This window comes from Helianthus annuus, chromosome 16 (genome assembly GCF_002127325.2).
Source record: "Helianthus annuus cultivar XRQ/B chromosome 16, HanXRQr2.0-SUNRISE, whole genome shotgun sequence".
NCBI classification, from domain to species: domain Eukaryota; kingdom Viridiplantae; phylum Streptophyta; class Magnoliopsida; order Asterales; family Asteraceae; genus Helianthus; species Helianthus annuus.
The window spans coordinates 74,058,753-74,080,164 of NC_035448.2; the positions used below are offsets into that span (position 1 = coordinate 74,058,753).

General features: G+C 39.5%; 1 protein-coding gene across 1 annotated transcript; it reads left to right on the forward strand.

Annotated features, from left to right (window-relative positions):
- Positions 1-3,033: 3,033 nt before the first annotated feature.
- Positions 3,034-6,183, forward strand: LOC110916984. Its single transcript, XM_035985440.1, has 4 exons — positions 3,034-3,039; positions 4,180-4,760; positions 5,508-5,580; positions 6,047-6,183. The coding sequence occupies exons 1-4, from the start codon at positions 3,034-3,036 to the stop codon at positions 6,077-6,079; spliced, it is 693 nt and encodes a 230-aa protein (XP_035841333.1). The 3' UTR covers positions 6,080-6,183.
- The last annotated feature ends 15,229 nt before the right edge of the window (positions 6,184-21,412 follow it).

Consider the following 21,412-nt stretch of genomic DNA (forward strand, 5'->3'; position numbering starts at 1 on the left):
CTTGTTTTATTACGTGTTAATACTTGTTCCGTTGTTCGATTCTTTATGTATTCTTAACGTATTTCACTATGTGTTGGTACTTGTTTTATTGTCCTATCCTTTATGTACCGTTCTTGATGTGCATTCTTATGTGTTTACACTTGTTTTCGTATTCCTTTAACATACTCCCCTTTACAAAAGCATTTTACTCGATTTTTTCTTAAAAACTCAAAAACCCTCGCATTGTACAAACGAGACGAGTTTACCAAAATAGGCGTGAAACCCACAATTTGGTAAACAACTCTCATCCCACTTGATTTTATTTTTGTTGCACGAAATTACACCATTAAGTTAGGAGTGGAATCCACATCTTAATGGAAATTTCAAATTTCAAATTCAATTTCTAGTGGACCCTCGTTAACGTGTCGAAATTAAATTTTGACCCAACGAGTACCAACCACACTAAGGGTACGAACTCGTCAAGCTAGGGGTGAAACCCGCATCTAGTCGACTAGTCCCACTCCTTGATTTTACATAAATCTCGCCAAGTCTCGAATTTTCGATTGAATTGGGGCATGTAGTAACCGGAAGGGTGAATACCGTTAACCGACTTGTCGGCGAGAGTATACCACCTATTAGGCCAAAGCATGCTCTCAGATTCAAAAGACCTTTCGACCACTTTGGTTAGTCAACGTTCCGTTTTGGAACCATCCAAGTTTCTTTTTATCAGATGTACGCTTTATTATCTTCGATCTTTTATGATGAAACTCTTTCTTGTCAACTTTGAACCATTTTTAAGATTTCACTTTTGCGCATACATCATACGATTATACATCATTAGCATGCATAATTTCACTTAATTTTAATTACACTTTCGTAACAACGAGTGAAGACATATCATCGAGATAGGAGTGATTTCCTTACCTTGACGATTAACTTCGCTTCTTTTCTCATCTTACAACGACCTCACCAACGGATTTGGGGTGATTCCCTTACCTAGGTGATCGTTACCAATACTTTCTTTAATAGACTATATTACGTAAACACGATCATGTTTATACCTAAATCATTTATCATGTATTTCAAAATGCTTCATTTATTTAGACGTACCTCCTATTCTATAATCTATTTTCACATCGCTCGCATACACAAAAATTTTAAATGTTACCAAAAACGCGTGTTCCTTGATTTCAAAAATTTCACGAAATACTACTGTCAGCCTAATCAGTTTAATAAATCCGTTGCCCACAAATTTACCAATCAACGTAAACATTGAAACACGCTCCCCTCACGCCATTAAACTAGAGATTGTTATTCTCATTTGAGAATCAAATCAACTTTTTCGCACACACCTATAAAATATTACTAATATTATTTAATCATCTACTAAAATTCCTTTTCAAAACCAATGAAACATTTTTTTTTTTCGTATACCAAATTCCTTTTTCTAAGGATCAACTTTTTCTCAAGAATCTATAAACTTCAAAACTTTCTAATATAAAAGTTACCTAAAACGATGCAAGCTTGTTGACCCCAAGAACTTTTCAAAACCTCGCTCGATAAGCCAATTAAATTCAAAACACGTGGGCAAGGAAACTTCATAAGAACCGACACATTTTCAACTATGTAAATTCTTTTAAAACCATAGTAGCATTCCCATACTTTTACAAAGTACTATTTGCATAAATAGTGGATGATTTATACTCTCTTTACATTCATAAACTAGATTCTACATTTCATAACAACTCAACCTGTTTTGATTCAAAAAAAAAAAAAAAAAAAACTCCACGTTTCGCTCACAACAATGCATTATGTTACACTTATGTTCCAAATACTATTCTTATTCATACAATTATACGTCTACACTTATATTCGCATTTATGCATTTACGTTACGCTTAGCATATTCATACGATGCACGCTCATACTTATATTTGTCAAATATGCATGAACGTATACACTTACATTCATACACCTACATCTTATTCATACTTATACAAATATTCTTTTTTACACTTAAATTTATGCTCCCACATTTTAATCATGCTCATACACTTGTGTTTACTCTTATACTCATATTCATGTTTATACTTGTACAGCCTACACTCGTTTATAGCTGTACTCATACACGCATATTTACCCGTATACCTTCAAACTCACCTTTATACTCACGCAATTTACGTGATACTTAAATTCATATTCATACACCTACGTTTTACTTATAATCATATACACATTCATACGTATGCAATTTGCGTATACGCTTATACCGCTGTGTTTATACTTGTATTTACATTCAGACACATTCTCACGTCTTTTATGATCCTCGTATTTATATACTCATAACTACCACGATACGTTTCGTGTCTATACTTTGACTCATATTTACACACGTACTCCCCACAATACGTTCGTATGCTTACACTTGTACTCATATTTATACTCATACTCGCAACGACATACTTGTACTTGTACTTATACAAACACGTTTACACTCATATATATATATATATATATATATACTCATACAATCCATTCGTATTTAAACATTCACGTTTTACACTAAATTTTCACATTTACATCCATACTCGTGCATCTCATGTTTACACTCATATTTATACTCGTAATCACACCCGTACTCGTGTTTATACTCTCATTTATACGAATTGTGTCTATACTCACGTCATTCGTTTGTGCTCAAATTGTGCTGACATTTATGCTCGTTTTTAATACACGTTATGCTTATACTTTTACTCATACTCCTGGCATGCGTTTTGTGTTTATGCTCACGTGCGTGTTCAAATTTAAACTTATACTATGCTCATGCTTTTTACTCAAAATTTATACGTTCGCACCTGTACGCGAGCGAAACCCGAGGGATTCGCTTGCGTTGGTCTTATACTATTTGGAACACAAATGTGCTTATGCTACCTTTCTATACACTCGCAATCTTATTTTCAAAATTTATGTATACCCTGATTCGTACCCAACTAGTACAAGCTATGCAGATCATGCGACGATCAATATAATCGCGGGTGCACACGGGATTATAGTGATGGGCGTATGAGAAACCATAGAGTGTACCATTGTGTATGGTAAAACACGGAACGTAACATGGCCAAAACATGGTGGATACGCCGCTGGTACTTCCTATATATAAGTGTTTCCACCATGTTACCAAACTTTCGTAAAAAGTGCCATGAGAAATTCAGTGTTTTGCAGACCTACTTAGACCTAATACGTAAACTTTAACAACTCACAAACGCATTATATCCGATTATCCATGACGAGACCTCATTCTTAACCCACTACTTTTGCCCATCTGATGTTTATGTTATTCTTATACGTGTAATCGTTTATTAGATCAATAGTACACCCTTACACCGCAATTTTCTCCGTTGTCTCAAAATCCAAAGCCTCAATTTTAAACAATCCTCTTCGGTTTGCCAAAAACCCTTTTGAGTCTTCCTCTTGGATAAATTTCGGGACGAAATTTCCTAAAGGAGGGGAGACTGTTACGCTCCGCGTTTCCGTAACTTTCCTAACTTAGAAATAGAGCCTTGAAAAGCTATTTCTAGAAGTTGGTTCCTTTCAAAAAAAAAAAAAAATTCAATCCGTTGTATCTTCGAAACATCCTTATCCTTAATCTAAATTCATTGTAATTAGGATTATTTAGTCATTGTTTAACTAATTAAATTAATTAATTTTATTATTTACAAGTTTATTTTTATAATAATCTAACTAGTCTCGTTAAATTTTTAAAGTTAGAAAACTAACCTGGTTAGTTTGTATTATAAAGTTAAATCATTTCTTTTAAAACAATATAACTTAGTTTAAATTATAAGTTAGTTTCCCTTTTAAATTATGTCATAACGTAAATCAATTTAAGTCCAGGGACTGTTTTGTAATATGCTGAAAGTTTATAAAAGTTAAAACCCCAATTCCTTTTTCATCAGCCGCTTACATCTTGTTTTCCCTCTCATTTTCCTTCCTGCAACATTATCTACACACACAAATAGAAGAACCATACCTCCTACAAAAAAAAATCAAACCACCTGTCTCCTCTCTCTAATCCGGTGACCGGACTTGAGCTCCGGCGACCTCCCACGTCGGCGTCCTCCTTCCTTCCAGCAACCCAACCTCGCTCAACCACTCCTCCACAGCCCTCATCTCTGCTGAACGAACAGCCGGCCACCGTTAGTGGTGGCGGCGCACGGTGAGTGAGAGAGAGAGAGAGAGAGAGAGCCGCAAGAGAGAGAGAGAGACGCAGAAAGAGAGAGAGACGGCGGACGGCGGCGATGCACGGCGACGACCCGGGGAGAACAGCGACGGCGGCGGCGCTCCGGTCAGTTTGTCCTCAGTTCAGTTCCAGGTGCGAGTTTTGACTCTTCGGTTCGAGTTTCGTCGGACTCAGGTTCCTGTCGGGTCAGTCGGTTCACTTGCAGTCAGCCGGTTCACTCGCATTCAGCCGGTTCATTTCGGATCAGTTCAAGCTTGGCGAGGTCAGGTTCAAATTTCTTGTTTGATTTTGTTGCCGATCGTTCAGTTTTCGTGTCTCGATTCAACCCGCTTGTTTTGGTATTTCAGCTCGGTTCCGGCAGTCCGGGTCTCGGGTTTGGGTTGTTTGGCTCCGACTCCAGCTCGGGTCTCGCAACACAGTCGGCTCAGGTCACGACTCGGGTTTGGGTTCCGTCACGGTACGGGTCAGATTCAGTGTGCGAGTCAACGTCGAGTTTTGGTTCAAACTTCGACCCGGGATTCACGTCAGAGATTAACTCATCAGTTCGGTAGACTTCTCTATTGATTTGTCATTATTTTGTTTAAATTCAGTGTTCTTTTGTTACAACCCATATGAAATATATATATCCCTTTTTCTCTTGTTAAAATCGGTATTTAATTTTTGTTAGGTTCAATTTTCTTTTCATCTTTTGTAGCAAACCTTTATGAAACCGAATGCTATCCTTTTAACCGTTTCTAAATGATTTAGAAATGTTATTTTCACCTACAATTTAATCTAATAATAATCTCATTAATACATAATAACTCGTTATAAAACTTTTATAACTTTACTTGAAAACAATAACACGAGGGATTACCTATCTTAAATAACGAGTTATTCTAATGCCAATACACTTGAGGCTTATTCATATTTTAACTATTTGACGTGAATTTTATACATATTATTACTTGTTGAATTTTGACAAATAAATCGACAACTTGTGTTGTCGGGGTCGTCCAAAAACAGAGGAAACTCTGTCCGTCTATCGTAAAATTCTGTAACGAAATGTGTAAATATTATAATACGAAACCTGTCAAAATCAATTAATTGTTTTTATATAAAGTAGATATGAATATAGACTTATTTGACCTCATGTCCAATACTCTTGATGGACTCGATTTATAATTTTCTTTTTACAATAAACTATATGAAATATATATATATGTCTTATCAACCGGTCATACTCTATATTCCAAACCAAATCCTCCGTTATAATTTCGTGTACTCATGCACCATCGTTTGCCCTATAGGGTGACTTCGGTGTTCCGTCCTCCAATCTCATCAACTCGTCATACTTGGATAATCGGAAGACTTAGCAATTTTGTGAGTATACTCGAACCCATTTTTACTTTTAAACACTTTGGGTGCAACATGTATTCTATATTAAACGCACGTGACACTTGAAACTTATTTGAAACTTACTCTATCCATTTAAACATGAAACATGAAACTTGTGATTCTTGAGACTATTTTGTGCTATGTGAACGTTTAATCCCTGTGTGTAGTTCCGCCTTAACAATAGTAGCGCTATAGGAGTAATGAACCTCCCCGTTAGTCTTTGGGGTATTGTTAGGAGGAGACATATCAACCTCCCGTGAAACTTTGGGTTAGGTACTTTAACGCATTGGGAAACTTGGGCTATCACTTGGACTACGTAAACTAGCATGGTTGAAACTATTTTAATATGTTCGTGTTGGATATGAGTTTTTATTCTATTATGCTATGTAAACAAACTTGTATACTCGCTCTTTGCTTTTGCATTGAAACTCTATTTTAATACATGTTGCAGGTTGACAGTCAAGATGTTGAAGAATCAAGTTAGGATGGACTAGATACCCATTTTAATAATAAACCATGTTTGTTGCAATTTGTCTTTATTTGAATCAATGTATTTGAATTTAGTCATTTATGAAATTTGATTTAATCTATATTGTCACAAATAGTGTTATGATGCTTTTGAGCGATTTGTTCGTCTCATCCCGATGTTTCCGCCATCGGTTGGGGTGTGACACATACTATATACACTTAGCACAAAAGTTGGTGATCAAATAATATATATTCTAAATATATATTTACCAAGTTTCGTTTACTAAAACCCACCTCCGACGCTTGGAAATTTTGTAACAAAATCATGGCGAAATTTATTTTGGAAAAGCAAGTTAAAATATATTCATAACACTTGTCGTAAAAAAAAAGAAAAAATATTTCCAAGTGTTATATTTCTGGAAAAATTTCGCCAGAGTTTCCTCTGTAACTGGAGGTGGCCACGCTTTCTAGCGTATCATTTTCTTTTCAAAATTTAACCAACGATTTTCCCAGCATCAACAAACAATATTTCAACATCAAACTAGTTCAAAAACATAAGTAAATCGCAACATATGAACTTGTGGGTTACGTAAAAGTGTGTAGTAACTTTCCATTATTTTTAATAGTTCTTTCTACCATCGTAAATAAAATCGGTTTCTTAAAAATCTTATTTTTAAAGAAAGTGGAAGTTTACAACTTCTTGGTCAAAAATTATAAAAATAACTCTTTGTTAAAACTTTTCGTTACACAAGTGTCTACACACTTGTGTGTTCACAAAAACACCTTTAGTTTATGAAAGATCCGGCCTTAAAACATGATTTCATCATACACTTGGTTCTTCGAAAATACCATTTGTAGATCTTTAGATCTACTAGTTTAGAACTTCATTTTACAAGAGAAATTTCTTTTACACAAGTTCATGTTATTATGTAGTAGTGTTTATCATCTAGCCCTTTTCATACTTTAACATACACTAGTCCATGCTCTATGAACATGACTTAGCAGGGTTAGATGATGATCCGAACTATTACTAGCAACTAACAACACAAAATAATCACAACAAAACAAGTTTAACAAGTTTTACACCATTACTTTCCTTTTATCCATCAAGTTCATCATTTTACAAGACTTTTAGTTGGTGATCTTTAGTGTTTATGATTTTTAGCCATTAAATCATCTATTAACCATCATAAACAAGAACAAGATGAAGATTTGAAGCACTTACTACTAGCACAAGGCTAGGGAAGTTCAAGAGGGTAAATGAAGTGGATAAAAGCAAAGGGTGATGGTCCTTCAAGATCCGCTTGCACCGGGCTTCGTTAGTGGCCTTCTTACAGCTTCTAGTAGCCTTAGAATGGAAGATTGAAATCGAAAAATGGTGGTGGTGTGGCCTATGGTTTTGGCCGAAAGTCAAGAGAGGGGAGAGAGAGATGATCAAGTTTTGTGTGATGATTTAAATGAATGTGATAGTCCTAGAGATATATTTATAATCCACTTCAACATAATTGTTCATAGGATCTCATGTTCACTAGATATGAAACAAGAGGGATTATTTTAATCAAAGATGTAAGAGGGTGTCCCCTCATTCTAACCGAAATCGTTGGGGGGGGGGGTTCCATGGTTCAATTCCAACTAGATGATTAGTATTAGTTAGTTAGAATTAGGATGTTAACTAGTTACTAACATGTAGTGTCTTATGACGGGTGTTAGGGTATTCGGGGACTCTAACTGGCTCAGAAAACAAACAAACAGTGTCCATGACAATATTTTTATGTTCCGGGTGATATCCGGTTGTTCGGTTAGGTACTGATTCGTTAAAGTGCTAAATTACACTTTTTAGTGTCTTTTAAGTATCTTTCTTGCACCCCTTTCAATTCCCAACATCTAGGGAAATATTCTGGATAATAAAACAACATTTCTATATAATATTTCAGTGCCAAAATGCTGATTATAGCTGAATTATGTAAATTTCTGCACTTAAAGTGCGTTTCGGGTGCTTTTTGGTGCTTATTTTTGCTTCCGAAATGTATATATATTAACCCTTATATGTATTCTTGGGTTTTAATGTATTTTTGTTATTGGACCTACACCTAGGCTCCAATTTTATTGTCTGACTGCTTTCTGCGGTTCTGCTGACACAGTGTGTCTTACCGGTGAGTTCACTAGTGTTCCTGCGCAACGCTCTCGATTATGCAAAAACAATATTTTATATCATACAACGTGCATGAATTCACTTGTTTAGCATCTAATCAGTCAATGTTGACATTTAAGCACATAATTGTAATCATTAAATAGTAATTAAAGTGTACGGAAGTTACCGGTTTTGTGCCAGTTGTCACAAATTTCTTCATTACAGTAAGCTCAGCACGGGCCGTGTCCAGCCAACACGGCCCCGTGCTGAACATCCTGCAGAAAATCGCCCAGTTCAGGTAACTAGACACGGGCCGTGTTCAATGAACACGCCCCCGTGTCCAGGCTTCTGTTTCTTTTCTTTAATTTTTGTTACCGGCACTTGAACACAGGGCCGTGCCCGGTCACCACGGGGCCGTGTCCAGACTGCCAGTAACATAAATTTATGCTTTTAACACCATTTTACACATTCAATCAACCTAAAAACTTATTTTTGGGACACATTGAGGACAATGTGTAATTTAAATGTGGGGGGGATGCTAAAACCTTGAATTTTGCAAGTCCTAATAACAAGCCTTACACAAAACTCTATTTGGAATCACTAATCACCCCAAATTTTTTCAAAAAAAATTTTATTTTTTTTTTCACTTGTCTAAGTTTAAGTTGGGAATTCTAAGTCTAACAAGGTTATATTTTTACAAGTTTACAACCGATAGCGTCGTGATAAAAAGAACCAACATAAGAAAATTATGAAACGGCATGACAAACTTAGTTAAAATTTGATCATATATACTTCATCATGTAAAAACCCATTCCCACAAAAGTGAGTTTTGAGCCTTTATAGAGCATACAAATACATATCTTTACACTAAATGCTCATTTTTCGTTTTTTGTGTGAATAGCCGCTTGGTTCTTACGACTCTAGAACTTGCCATGATAATTCATTCCCGGTCCTTACCAACTTAAACCCAAGTAAGGAAATGATGGAGGCATTAGGACTAACCCTTTTTCTTTCAACACCATTATTTTCATTTTTTTTACCTACCCAAAAGTTCCCCCTAGTTAACCCCTTTGAGCCTAAACCTTTTCATTTCTTAACCCAAAACCCTTTTTACCCACCAAAATCCCTTTTTCATTTTTTACCCCTTATTTTAGTAACAAAGTTTGGTTTTCGTGTGACTCTTGAAAAAAAAATATTATGAATAATGATGAAGTTGAAAATAAACAAACAAAGCTCCTCAAACAAAAGCTTGTTTGAATAAATACTTCATTGAAAATAAAGAGTCACAAAAACAAAATGTTTTAGGAAAACCAACGCTTTTTACGCTTTTCGCCCTTTTCAACTAACCAGTAACCCAACCACCCACCTTTAGCCCAAGCCTAACCCTTCACCCAAAAAGTCCTTTTGATATTTACAAATGAATCTAGTTAAAAAGGAGGAGGATTGATTGCTTGGCAAGCTTATGGTAGGAATAAGTTCCATGCCGCTCTCGAGTGATTCACTAAAAATACACCTTCGGCCGAGTGTGAGTGATTTCCCCTATGAGGTACGTGAACTTGTATATAAATGGAATTTTAAAAAGGTATGTTATGCCTTAATAAATAATTTATCTTATGAAATGATTTTAATAAATCATGACGAATAGGATTGTAAATAAATAAAAATAAAACCTAAACGATCTTGGAAAATCCCGACACTCTATGACAAGCCCAAAAACCTTCTCTTCTACCCATTCCATTTGGGAGTGAATAAAGCCACATTGTAAAGAATTTTGCTTGAGGACAAGCAAAGATTCAAGTGTGGGGGTATTTGATACACGCAAAATGCAACATATAAATTATATCAATTGTGGCATAGAACTAACCCTTTTTTAGTACTAATGTTGGAAAAAGTGTGTTTTTGTCTTCCTTTTGTATTTTCAGGATTAAATGAGCTCAAATTAACAAAAGAAGCAAAAAGACAGCAAAATCTAACATAAATACAAGAAAAGGGACAAAAGTGGATTGCCCGACCCCTCGACAACATCCTCCCAAGCAAAACAAAGAAAGCAGAAGACTGAACATGCCCCGTACTCAGCGAGCACGGGGCCGTGCCCAAGAAGCAGCAGAAAAGACAAACTGATAGAAGCTTCTATTGCCCACCACGGGGCCGTGCCCAGCGGAAACGGGGGCGTGGTCAGAGTACTGCATGCGCATTTATTGTAATTGCGAATTACAATTAATGAAGAAAGAGAGTGTCAGACGGGCACGGGGCCGTGCCCAGTGGACACGGGGCCATGCCCAGGCTTCTGTTCAGCCTATAAATAGGAGTGCTTGGAGCCATTTCAACTCATCCCTTGGCACACCACCTCTCTCACACTTCACCCACCACCCACCACCACCATAACACCATCATCCACCACCATCATCCATTGTCCATCATAGAGTGTGTGAGTCGTCTCGGGATCCAAGATTGATCGTAAGAGTTCTTGACAATCAAAGGCCATGTTTGCCTAAGTCTCTTACATCACTTGGTGAAGACAAGTATCTAGTGTAATACTTTTTATTTTTAATCTTTTGCACTTTTTATTTGGTTTTGTATTAATGACTTTAATAACTAGTTTCTTATGTTGAAGGTGATTCTTCCTTATCGTTTGTCCATGGTGTCTTGACATTATTTTACTGTCTATATAAAATAAAAGATTTTCACCATTCATATTTCCACGGTCTATATGGAGGTATGTTGGCTACCTGGTCGGGGGTTAAGCGAACGGTTTGGTAAGAGTCTTGCCCTTGTTCAGCGTAAAGAGGTCCTGCAAGGGACCTGGGTCAAATTTAGTAGGATCTCCTTCAATACCCAAAGGTATTGGATGGCGGGGATCCAAACTCTTTGACCCCCTCATAAGTTAACTACTATTAATACTATAACCCGGCTATTTAGGACTGTATCCCTGCTAACTCAGACTACTTAGTCGAGGGTAATGTCACCTTCAAATGCATTAATAACTTAATTAATTATCTTTCAATAATCCGACCCTTTAGGATTGTATCCTTGCTGACTCAAACTACTGGGTTGAGGGTAACGTCACCTTCAAAAGAGGGGCCTACTACAATAACTAAGATAATCTCTTAAACAAGTGCAAAAGTGCGAAAATAATCAAAGGTTACACTATACACGAGTCGGATCCAAGTGATTCATCTTGTCTATCTGTTTTTATTTTTATTTTTATTTTTCAGCATTTAGTTAGTTTTATTTTCTTAGTTTTAAAAATCTTTTCTAACATTTTGATTTGATTAGATATTGAGGATAAACCGGTACTAAAAGCTCTTGTGTCCTTGGACGACCTCGGTATCTTACCAACACTATACTACGTCCACGATGGGTGCACTTGCCCATATGTGTGTGTAGTGTTAGTAAATATCGTGTTTTATAAATTTAAAACTTAGCTAAAAAGTGTAAAAAGGGCTTAAAATATACACCTAAAACATATACACACTAGCACGCATCAGTAGTTACAACATAAACAAACTAAACACCAGGGAACATCTCCAACACATCCAAAGGGGTATGCATGTAACACCCCGTGTTTTCCAAAGTCAAAGTCCAAGTCAAGTGTTGACTGTTATTGGAATTAAAGATTAATAAAGATTAATTTCACTTTAGTTTCATTTTGATTTTCGTATTATTTGGAGTAAGTGTTGTATAATCAAACTAATCGACCGATAATCGAACTGTGAATCAACGACCAACTGTGGATGGTAGGAAGTAACAACGCAATAAAGCTAGTCAATCAGTAATCAAGCTAATCAAATCAATCATCGAACTCAAGTGTGGGGATTTTTGTACTTTTTATACGTGTGTGTGTGCCTTATGTGTTACTTGTGCATGTTTACTTTTATGTTAAAGTGTGTGGTGAATCAATCAAATCAATCAAGACTCAAAGGAAAATCAAACCCAATGGAAATCGAACCCGAAATGGTTGTAAGGATGCTTGTATGTTAGATATAGTAGTTGGGACTAAAAGTAATTTGATTAGGAAATTCTATCATCCTCAAATCATCGTTCATCGAACTCGAAATATCGAAAATCATCGCGAAACACTCAAAAACCAGGCAAGCCGATCGAACAGGGCAACCTGATCGAACAGGCTAGCCGATCGAACAGGCTGTTCGATCGGACAGCTGCTCGATCAGGGATGCTGTTCGATCAGCTGGCCTTTCCTCTTTTGGAAGCCTATAAATAGGGCTGTCCTTGTCAAGCTTTCCACTTTTGGAAAAGCTCTGACCGACCAGCCTCTTCTTCTCACTAAATCTCAGATTTCCCTCAAACCGGTAAGTATTTCGTTCTAATCCTTGTACGTTTTTGTTCATTAATCGATTCTCCATCTTTCTATCTTTCAAAACTTGGATTTCATCCATGAAATCACTAAGATCTAGGTGTTCTTGAGTGATGTCATCATGGTGTTCTTGGTGTTCATCAAGAACTTCATGTTCTTGACTTCATTCAACCGTGAATAAGCTAGATCTAACCGATTTCCACATAAATAACCTAAAATCTTCCAAAGATCTTAACATTTCACGGTGGAAAAGGATTGAAAGATGGGTTTTCATCTATCTTTCAACTCTTTTACACTCAAACCAGTGAAAACGAAGCTTGAACCGATTTACAAATCAATCTAAACTAACACATGGTTCAAGATTCGGGTTCTACCGAGAGATATACCGATTTCGGGTTAAATGTTAAACTTGGGTTCCAAACCGTCTCTGACCGAGTTTGGGTGATTCCTGCTCGAGTCAGTAGACTAAGTAGGGACTTCAGTTTTGTGGTTCAACTCGTAGTCAAAATATCTCTAAAACATCAAAAATTCACGGGAAGAAACAAGTGTTAAGTGATAGGTTAACCAAATCGAGAAGCTGGCCGAACGGCTAGGCTGTTCGATCGAACAGCCCAACCGAACGACTATGCCAGCCGATCGGTTAGGCTAACCGATCGACTAGCACTTAGACCCACCAACTCACCAAAAGTGTAGTATTGACGAGGTACTGTTCGATCGACTACGCCACTCGATTGTAATCATTACTGCTCGGATCATGAGATACTATACTTTAAAACACTTAGACTTTTCGAAACATTGGAATGTCACCCGATCGAACATGCCAACCGATCGAGTGACATATTTGAAAACAATGCAATGCTAACCGATCGGTTGGGCTAACCGATCGAATAGCTGTTCGATCGGCCAACTTGAAAGGTAGTACAAACCATCGTACACAAACACATCCTTCACATCAAAGGAAGAAACAATCCACTTGAAGGAACCAGCCGATCGAGCCAGCCAACCGATCGAATGGATGTTCGAACGGACCTTCAAACCAATCGAACAGCCCACTCGATCGAACTGCTGTCCGATCGAATGGCCTACTCGATCCAAGTACATTGTTTACTTTTTCCACGTTACTCATCGTTGTGTTATCAAACTATTCAGGCTAACCTATTCTCAGTGCTCCCTTCAATCCACAACCAACCACTGTGAGTATACTCGACCCCTTTTTGCTTTCAGCACTTTTGGGTGTTACATACGTAATCTATCAAATTCACGAACAACACAAACTATTTGAACGCTAACCTACTTGCATGTATTACTTGTCTAAATGATTGCTGTTTATCATGTTTACACGTGGAGTGCTATCTACCTGCTTTAGCAACGTAGTACTATAGTTTGGACTCAGCACCCGTTCACACGGGGGTTGCTAAGGACAATTACTTGCATGGATTACGGTGGTAATCATGTATTGCGAACTGTCTCGGACAGTCAACCCGCAGTCGTTGGTATCGATGGTCCCATGTCGATAATTTACATGCATCGTTTGCCCTGCCCTTGTGTACGTGCTTGGTTATGCGTAAACTATTCCGAACTCTATATACTATATCAAACTTGTGTACTCACCTTACCTTTTTATTTTTATTTTTCAGCATTTAGTTAGTTTTTATTTCTTAGACACCGGTACTAAAAGCTCTTGTGGGACGACCTCGGTATCTTACCAACACTATACTACGTCCACGAACTTGCCCATATGTGTGTGTAGTGTTAGTAAATAGTTTATAAATTTAAAACTTAGCTAAAAAGTGTAAAAAGGGCTTAAAATATACACCTAAAACATATTAGCACGCATCAGTAGTTACACATCTTCTCCAACACATTATGCATGTAACATTCCAAAGTCAAAGTCCAAGTCAAGTGTTGACGATTAATTTCACTTTAGTTTCATTTTGATTTTCGTAAGTGTTGTATAATCAAACTAATCGACCGATAATCGAACTGTGAATCAACGCTGTGGATGGTAGGAAGTAACAACGCAATAAAGCTAGTCAATCAGTAATCAAGCTAATCAATCAATCATCGAACTCAAGTGTATTTTTGTACTTTTTATACGTGTGTGTGTGCCTTATGTGTTACTTGTGCATGTTTACTTTTATGTTAAAGTGTGTGGTGAATCAATCAAATCAATCAAGACTCAAAGGAAAATCAAACCCAATGGAAATCGAACCCGAAATGGTTGTAAGGATGCTTGTATGTTAGATATAGTAGTTGGGACTAAAAGTAATTTGATTAGGAAATTCTATCATCCTCAAATCATCGTTCATCGAACTCGAAATATCGAAAATCATCGCGAAACACTCAAAAACCAGGCAAGCCGATCGAACAGGGCAACCTGATCGAACAGGCTAGCCGATCGAACAGGCTGTTCGATCGGACAGCTGCTCGATCAGGGATGCTGTTCGATCAGCTGGCCTTTCCTCTTTTGGAAGCCTATAAATAGGGCTGTCCTTGTCAAGCTTTCCACTTTTGGAAAAGCTCTGACCGACCAGCCTCTTCTTCTCACTAAATCTCAGATTTCCCTCAAACCGGTAAGTATTTCGTTCTAATCCTTGTACGTTTTTGTTCATTAATCGATTCTCCATCTTTCTATCTTTCAAAACTTGGATTTCATCCATGAAATCACTAAGATCTAGGTGTTCTTGAGTGATGTCATCATGGTGTTCTTGGTGTTCATCAAGAACTTCATGTTCTTGACTTCATTCAACCGTGAATAAGCTAGATCTAACCGATTTCCACATAAATAACCTAAAATCTTCCAAAGATCTTAACATTTCACGGTGGAAAAGGATTGAAAGATGGGTTTTCATCTATCTTTCAACTCTTTTACACTCAAACCAGTGAAAACGAAGCTTGAACCGATTTACAAATCAATCTAAACTAACACATGGTTCAAGATTCGGGTTCTACCGAGAGATTATACCGATTTCGGGTTAAATGTTAAACTTGGGTTCCAAACCGTCTCTGACCGAGTTTGGGTGATTCCTGCTCGAGTCAGTAGACTAAGTAGGGACTTCAGTTTTGTGGTTCAACTCGTAGTCAAAATATCTCTAAAACATCAAAAATTCACGGGAAGAAACAAGTGTTAAGTGATAGGTTAACCAAATCGAGAAGCTGGCCGAACGGCTAGGCTGTTCGATCGAACAGCCCAACCGAACGACTATGCCAGCCGATCGGTTAGGCTAACCGATCGACTAGCACTTAGACCCACCAACTCACCAAAAGTGTAGTATTGACGAGGTACTGTTCGATCGACTACGCCACTCGATTGTAATCATTACTGCTCGGATCATGAGATACTATACTTTAAAACACTTAGACTTTTCGAAACATTGGAATGTCACCCGATCGAACATGCCAACCGATCGAGTGACATATTTGAAAACAATGCAATGCTAACCGATCGGTTGGGCTAACCGATCGAATAGCTGTTCGATCGGCCAACTTGAAAGGTAGTACAAACCATCGTACACAAACACATCCTTCACATCAAAGGAAGAAACAATCCACTTGAAGGAACCAGCCGATCGAGCCAGCCAACCGATCGAATGGATGTTCGAACGGACCTTCAAACCAATCGAACAGCCCACTCGATCGAACTGCTGTCCGATCGAATGGCCTACTCGATCCAAGTACATTGTTTACTTTTTCCACGTTACTCATCGTTGTGTTATCAAACTATTCAGGCTAACCTATTCTCAGTGCTCCCTTCAATCCACAACCAACCACTGTGAGTATACTCGACCCCTTTTTGCTTTCAGCACTTTTGGGTGTTACATACGTAATCTATCAAATTCACGAACAACACAAACTATTTGAACGCTAACCTACTTGCATGTATTACTTGTCTAAATGATTGCTGTTTATCATGTTTACACGTGGAGTGCTATCTACCTGCTTTAGCAACGTAGTACTATAGTTTGGACTCAGCACCCGTTCACACGGGGGTTGCTAAGGACAATTACTTGCATGGATTACGGTGGTAATCATGTATTGCGAACTGTCTCGGACAGTCAACCCGCAGTCGTTGGTATCGATGGTCCCATGTCGATAATTTACATGCATCGTTTGCCCTTGTGTACGTGCTTGGTTATGCGTAAACTATTCGAACTCTATATACTATATCAAACTTGTGTACTCACCTTTACATTATATGTATTGACTGTTATTTTAACGTATGTGACAGGTATTTAAGCTACTAGCGTGCTAGGGAAGCGAGGCAATAATAAGCTTCTAGGAGCCAATGACCTTAGGACAGTGTCCACGTACCTGTTCCAGGGCCATAATTATCTGTAGATCTTGTACTGGCACCTGTAGTCAGTAAGATTTACGGATAGCTGTCTAGAGGTCTTAAAACAATATCTACGTTTGGTCTGTAATAATTAAGGATTTGAGTTGTCGAAACAGTTCCCATATTGTTTGGTTGATTTCTATGATAACTTGTTATTGTTTGGGACACGGTATGGGACGTGTTATATAACTGAATTGTATGATAGTTGTTGTGGAAACTTCTGAACAATCTGTTTCGCTCAGTGCCGCGCCCCGATGATTCCGCCATCGGTTGGGGTGTGACAGATTGGTATCAGAGCCATAACTATAGGGAATTAGGCTAGGCACGATCTAGTCCGGATCGCTGTCTTAGAGACCTAGACTATAGTTAGGAACCAAGAGACCAAGTTTATGTGCTCATTTTATGTTGTTTTCCCTTCTATTCTATCAGTACATCCGAACTCCGAGCCAAATTTTGTAATTTGGACGGGATTAGGAGTGAAACCCGCAAATTCCTGCCTAAATTACAAATTCTTGTCGATTATTTTGTGCGATTTTCTAACAAAACGGGGGAAGGTTATACCAAATTCGGGGCTGAAACCCATAAATTGATGAAAACTTCCTCTAAAATTTTCTTAAAACAAGGAAGAAATTGCTAAGCTAGGGGTGAAACCCTAACCTTGGCAGTTATTCCAACTTTAATTTTATCTCGCCAAGGCAATTGACGGACTCCAACGACCTGAACTCACGAGTATGACCTAGAATGCGCGTGCATAATGCCCAAGAATCGAGGCAGGAACATGTCCCCTAGAGTCGAAAGTGACGACAAGTCAACTGTGAATAGTTAAATTGCCATGGTTAGTCAAAGTCTAGTAGCCGCAGACAATCCATTTTCCGATTTTTGTATAAATTACCTGTTTACGTGTTTTGAGACTTGTTGGTCACTCCATTTGTTATCAATCTGCGTGACCTTTGTTGCTATCCTATCTCGATTCAAATCCCTGTTGACGTGATCTAAACGAAACCAGTGTGCTATGCTACGCTATGCGACTAAGTTAGACGATACAATGTGATGCTATTCGATACGCAAAACGAACGACACTCGACTTGTGGTTATAGGTTTCTGTTTTCTGACCGCCTCTGTGATAAAAAAAATTGCGTACGTGTTTAGGAAATTAAGTGCCCTATTTGCCTAATTGCTTTTGTGCTTATGTGCCCTAATTGCTTCTGTGCTTATGTGCCTCTATGATTATGTGCTTATGTGATTATGTGTATTACGTGACGAGAGATGTGACGTGATTCTAAGCTTTAGAGATCTAAGAACGTGTGAGACTCGAATTCGTTGTGTTGAGCCTGTGACGATGTCTATTGCAGACCATGTCGTCATCTGGACAACCTAGATCACGCTCGCGTCTTACCCGCCAGGAGAAAAGGGATCGACGTCTGGCTGCTATCATCTCTAAGACCCTGGCAAAAGCCGTCAGTGATGTGTTCGAGAACGCAAGCAAGTCATCTGAGGAATCCCGAACCCTCACGCCCAAAGATCCCAACAAAGCTACTTTTAGCTTCAAACAATTCAAGGCATGTGGGCCAAAAGAGTTTACCGGTGAAGATGGCCCTACGGCTCTGTTTCATTGGTTTGACTCGGTAGAAGTCACCCTTCGTCAAAGCGGATGCCCAGATCACCTCCGTACTCTCAATGCTACCGGTGTCTTCCAGTCACGAGCTTTGGACTGGTGGACCGCAGAAAGGAACAAGCGCGGGAACGACGCTGCATACGAGCTGACGTGGAAGGAATTGAAAGCGATCATGATGGACGAGTTCTGTCCTCCCCACGAACGCCAAAAGTTGGAGGATGAGTTCTGGGGTATCAAGCAAAAGGAGGGAGACAATGCTGGTCTCACTGCCCGTTTCAAGCAATTGAGTATCATATGTCCCGACCAGGTCAAGACTTCTGATATGACCATCAAGAAATACATCCGTGCTCTTCCGGATTGTGTCGCAGATTTTGTTCACGCCTCCAAGCCCGCAACGATCGAGGAAACCTACCTACTCGCCGCTGAGATTAACGACAAGCGGGTGAAGGCTGGTTTCTGGGATAAACAAACCAAGTCTCTGCATCAAGTCACCGCAGTATCAACCGATAACACCACTGCCCAAGCCTCCAAGTCTTCAAGAAGAAGAAAGAAGAACAAAAGTTGCGCTGCCGCAACCAATGCTGCTCCTCTTCAGTCTGTACCAGCCCAGCAGCAACAGCCACAGCGTTCAGCGCCAGTGATCAATGCGCCGCCAGCAAAGCGTGCGTACACCGGCCCCCACCCACTCTGTGCTACATGTTCTTATCATCACCCGGTGGGTGTGGCCTGCCGATTCTGTGCCCACTGCAATGTTTACGGGCATTTCACTGCGAGTTGCCGCTATGGTCCCCGTCAAGCTCAAGCTCAAGCCGCTGTCAACCAGGCTCTACTCCCTGCTCCTCAAGCTCCTCAAGCTGCACAGGCCCCGGCAAACAATGTTCGGACCTGCTTTGCATGTGGTGACCCTAACCACTTCGCAAACCGGTGCCCGAACAGAGTGGTGAAACAAGAAGCTCAACAACCCCAGCAACAACAACAACAGCCTCAACAGCAAGCAGCTCACGCCAGAACCTTCAACATCAATGCACGTCAGGCTCAAGCTGACAACAACGTGGTCAATGGTACGTTCCTTGTGAATGGTATATATGCATCATGTTTGTTTGATACTGGAGCCGATAACTGCTTTGTGTCATTTGAATTTGAGAAGCTTCTTAGACGTAAGCGCTCTTATCTTTCGACGCCTTTCGAAGTAGAAGTCGCTACCGGAAGAACCATTGCTGTCAATTCTGTGCTCCGTGATTGTACTCTCAAGCTCAACAATCATATATTTCCGATTAATCTCATCCCAATGCAACTCGGAAGTTTCGATGTCATAGTAGGCATGGACTTTCTTCGTGAAAACCATGCTGAAGTTGTGTGTGCCGATAAGATGATTCGATTTGTGTTAGCTAGTGGTGATATTCTATGTGTTTATGGTGAAACTACTGCGAAAGATCTCAAGCTCATGTCCTGTCTTCAAGCTCGCAAATATCTCCGCAAGGAATATCGAGCCTTCTTGGCCAACATTGTTGTAGCTGAGACGGACAAGAAAAAGAAAGTTGAAGTCAATGATGTTCCTGTTGTCCGAGAATTTCCTCAGGTGTTCCCTGATGATCTTCCTGGATTACCCCCAAGTCGTGATATCGACTTTCGAATCGACCTTATTCCAGGAGCTAACCCAGTGGCCAAAGCTCCGTATCGACTCGCTCCATCTGAGATGCGAGAACTCTCAAACCAACTCCAAGAGTTACTTGAAAAAGGCTTCATTCGCCCGAGCACTTCTCCTTGGGGCGCACCAGTCCTTTTCGTCAAAAAGAAGGACGGGTCGTTCCGGATGTGCATCGATTACCGGGAATTGAACAAGCTGACCATCAAGAACCGATACCCCCTACCAAGAATCGATGATCTGTTTGACCAACTACAAGGTGCTCAGTGTTTCTCCAAGATTGATCTACGTTCAGGCTACCATCAGTTGCGGATTCAAGAGGAAGACATACCCAAAACCGCTTTTCGAACCCGATACGGCCACTACGAATTTGTTGTCATGCCTTTTGGTTTGACCAACGCACCCGCGGTCTTTATGGATCTGATGAATCGCGTGTGTAAACCGTTCTTAGACCGTTTTGTCATTGTATTTATCGACGATGTCCTGATCTATTCCAGATCGAGGGCCGAACATGCGCAGCATTTGCGATTGGTTCTCGAGTTGCTTCAGGGAAACCAACTCTACGCCAAGTTCTCCAAGTGTGAGTTCTGGTTGGAAGAGGTTCAATTTCTGGGTCATATTGTGAATAGTCGGGGTATACACGTTGATCCTGCAAAGATTGAGGCAGTCAAGGGATGGGTTACGCCAAAGAATCCGTCAGAAGTTCGCTCTTTTCTCGGATTAGCTGGTTACTACCGGCGATTCATCGAAGGATTCTCCAAGATTGCTGTACCACTTACCTCCCTTACTCATAAAGACAAGCCTTTTGTGTGGGGAACCGCGCAGGAGACTGCTTTCCAAACCCTCAAACATATGCTGTGCCATGCACCAGTTCTTACACTGCCGGACGGAAGCGATGACTTCGTCGTCTATTGTGATGCTTCAAACCTTGGACTTGGCTGTGTTCTCATGCAACGAGACAAGGTTATAGCTTACGCATCTCGACAGCTCAAAATCCACGAGAAGAACTATACAACCCATGACCTCGAGCTAGGCGCAGTTGTCTTTGCCTTAAAGATTTGGCGACACTACCTGTATGGTACAAAGTGTACGATCTTCACTGATCACAAGAGCTTACAACATATCTTTAACCAGAGAGAACTCAATATGCGTCAACGCCGATGGGTAGAACTCCTCAACGATTACGACTGTGAGATCCGTTATCACCCAGGCAAGGCGAATGTAGTTGCAGACGCCCTCAGCAGAAAGAATTACGTGATAGGTGTTCGAAACATCCAGGCTCAGTATAACCTCGAAGCTCTCATCCGCGA

Excerpts from the sequence above, each read along its gene's own strand:
- LOC110916984 (XM_035985440.1), top strand. Across the intron at positions 4,761-5,507 it reads CGTCAGAGATTAACTCATCA|GGTGACTTCGGTGTTCCGTC; the intron begins GTTCGGTAGACT and ends TTTGCCCTATAG. Across the intron at positions 5,581-6,046 it reads TCGGAAGACTTAGCAATTTT|GTTGACAGTCAAGATGTTGA; the intron begins GTGAGTATACTC and ends TACATGTTGCAG.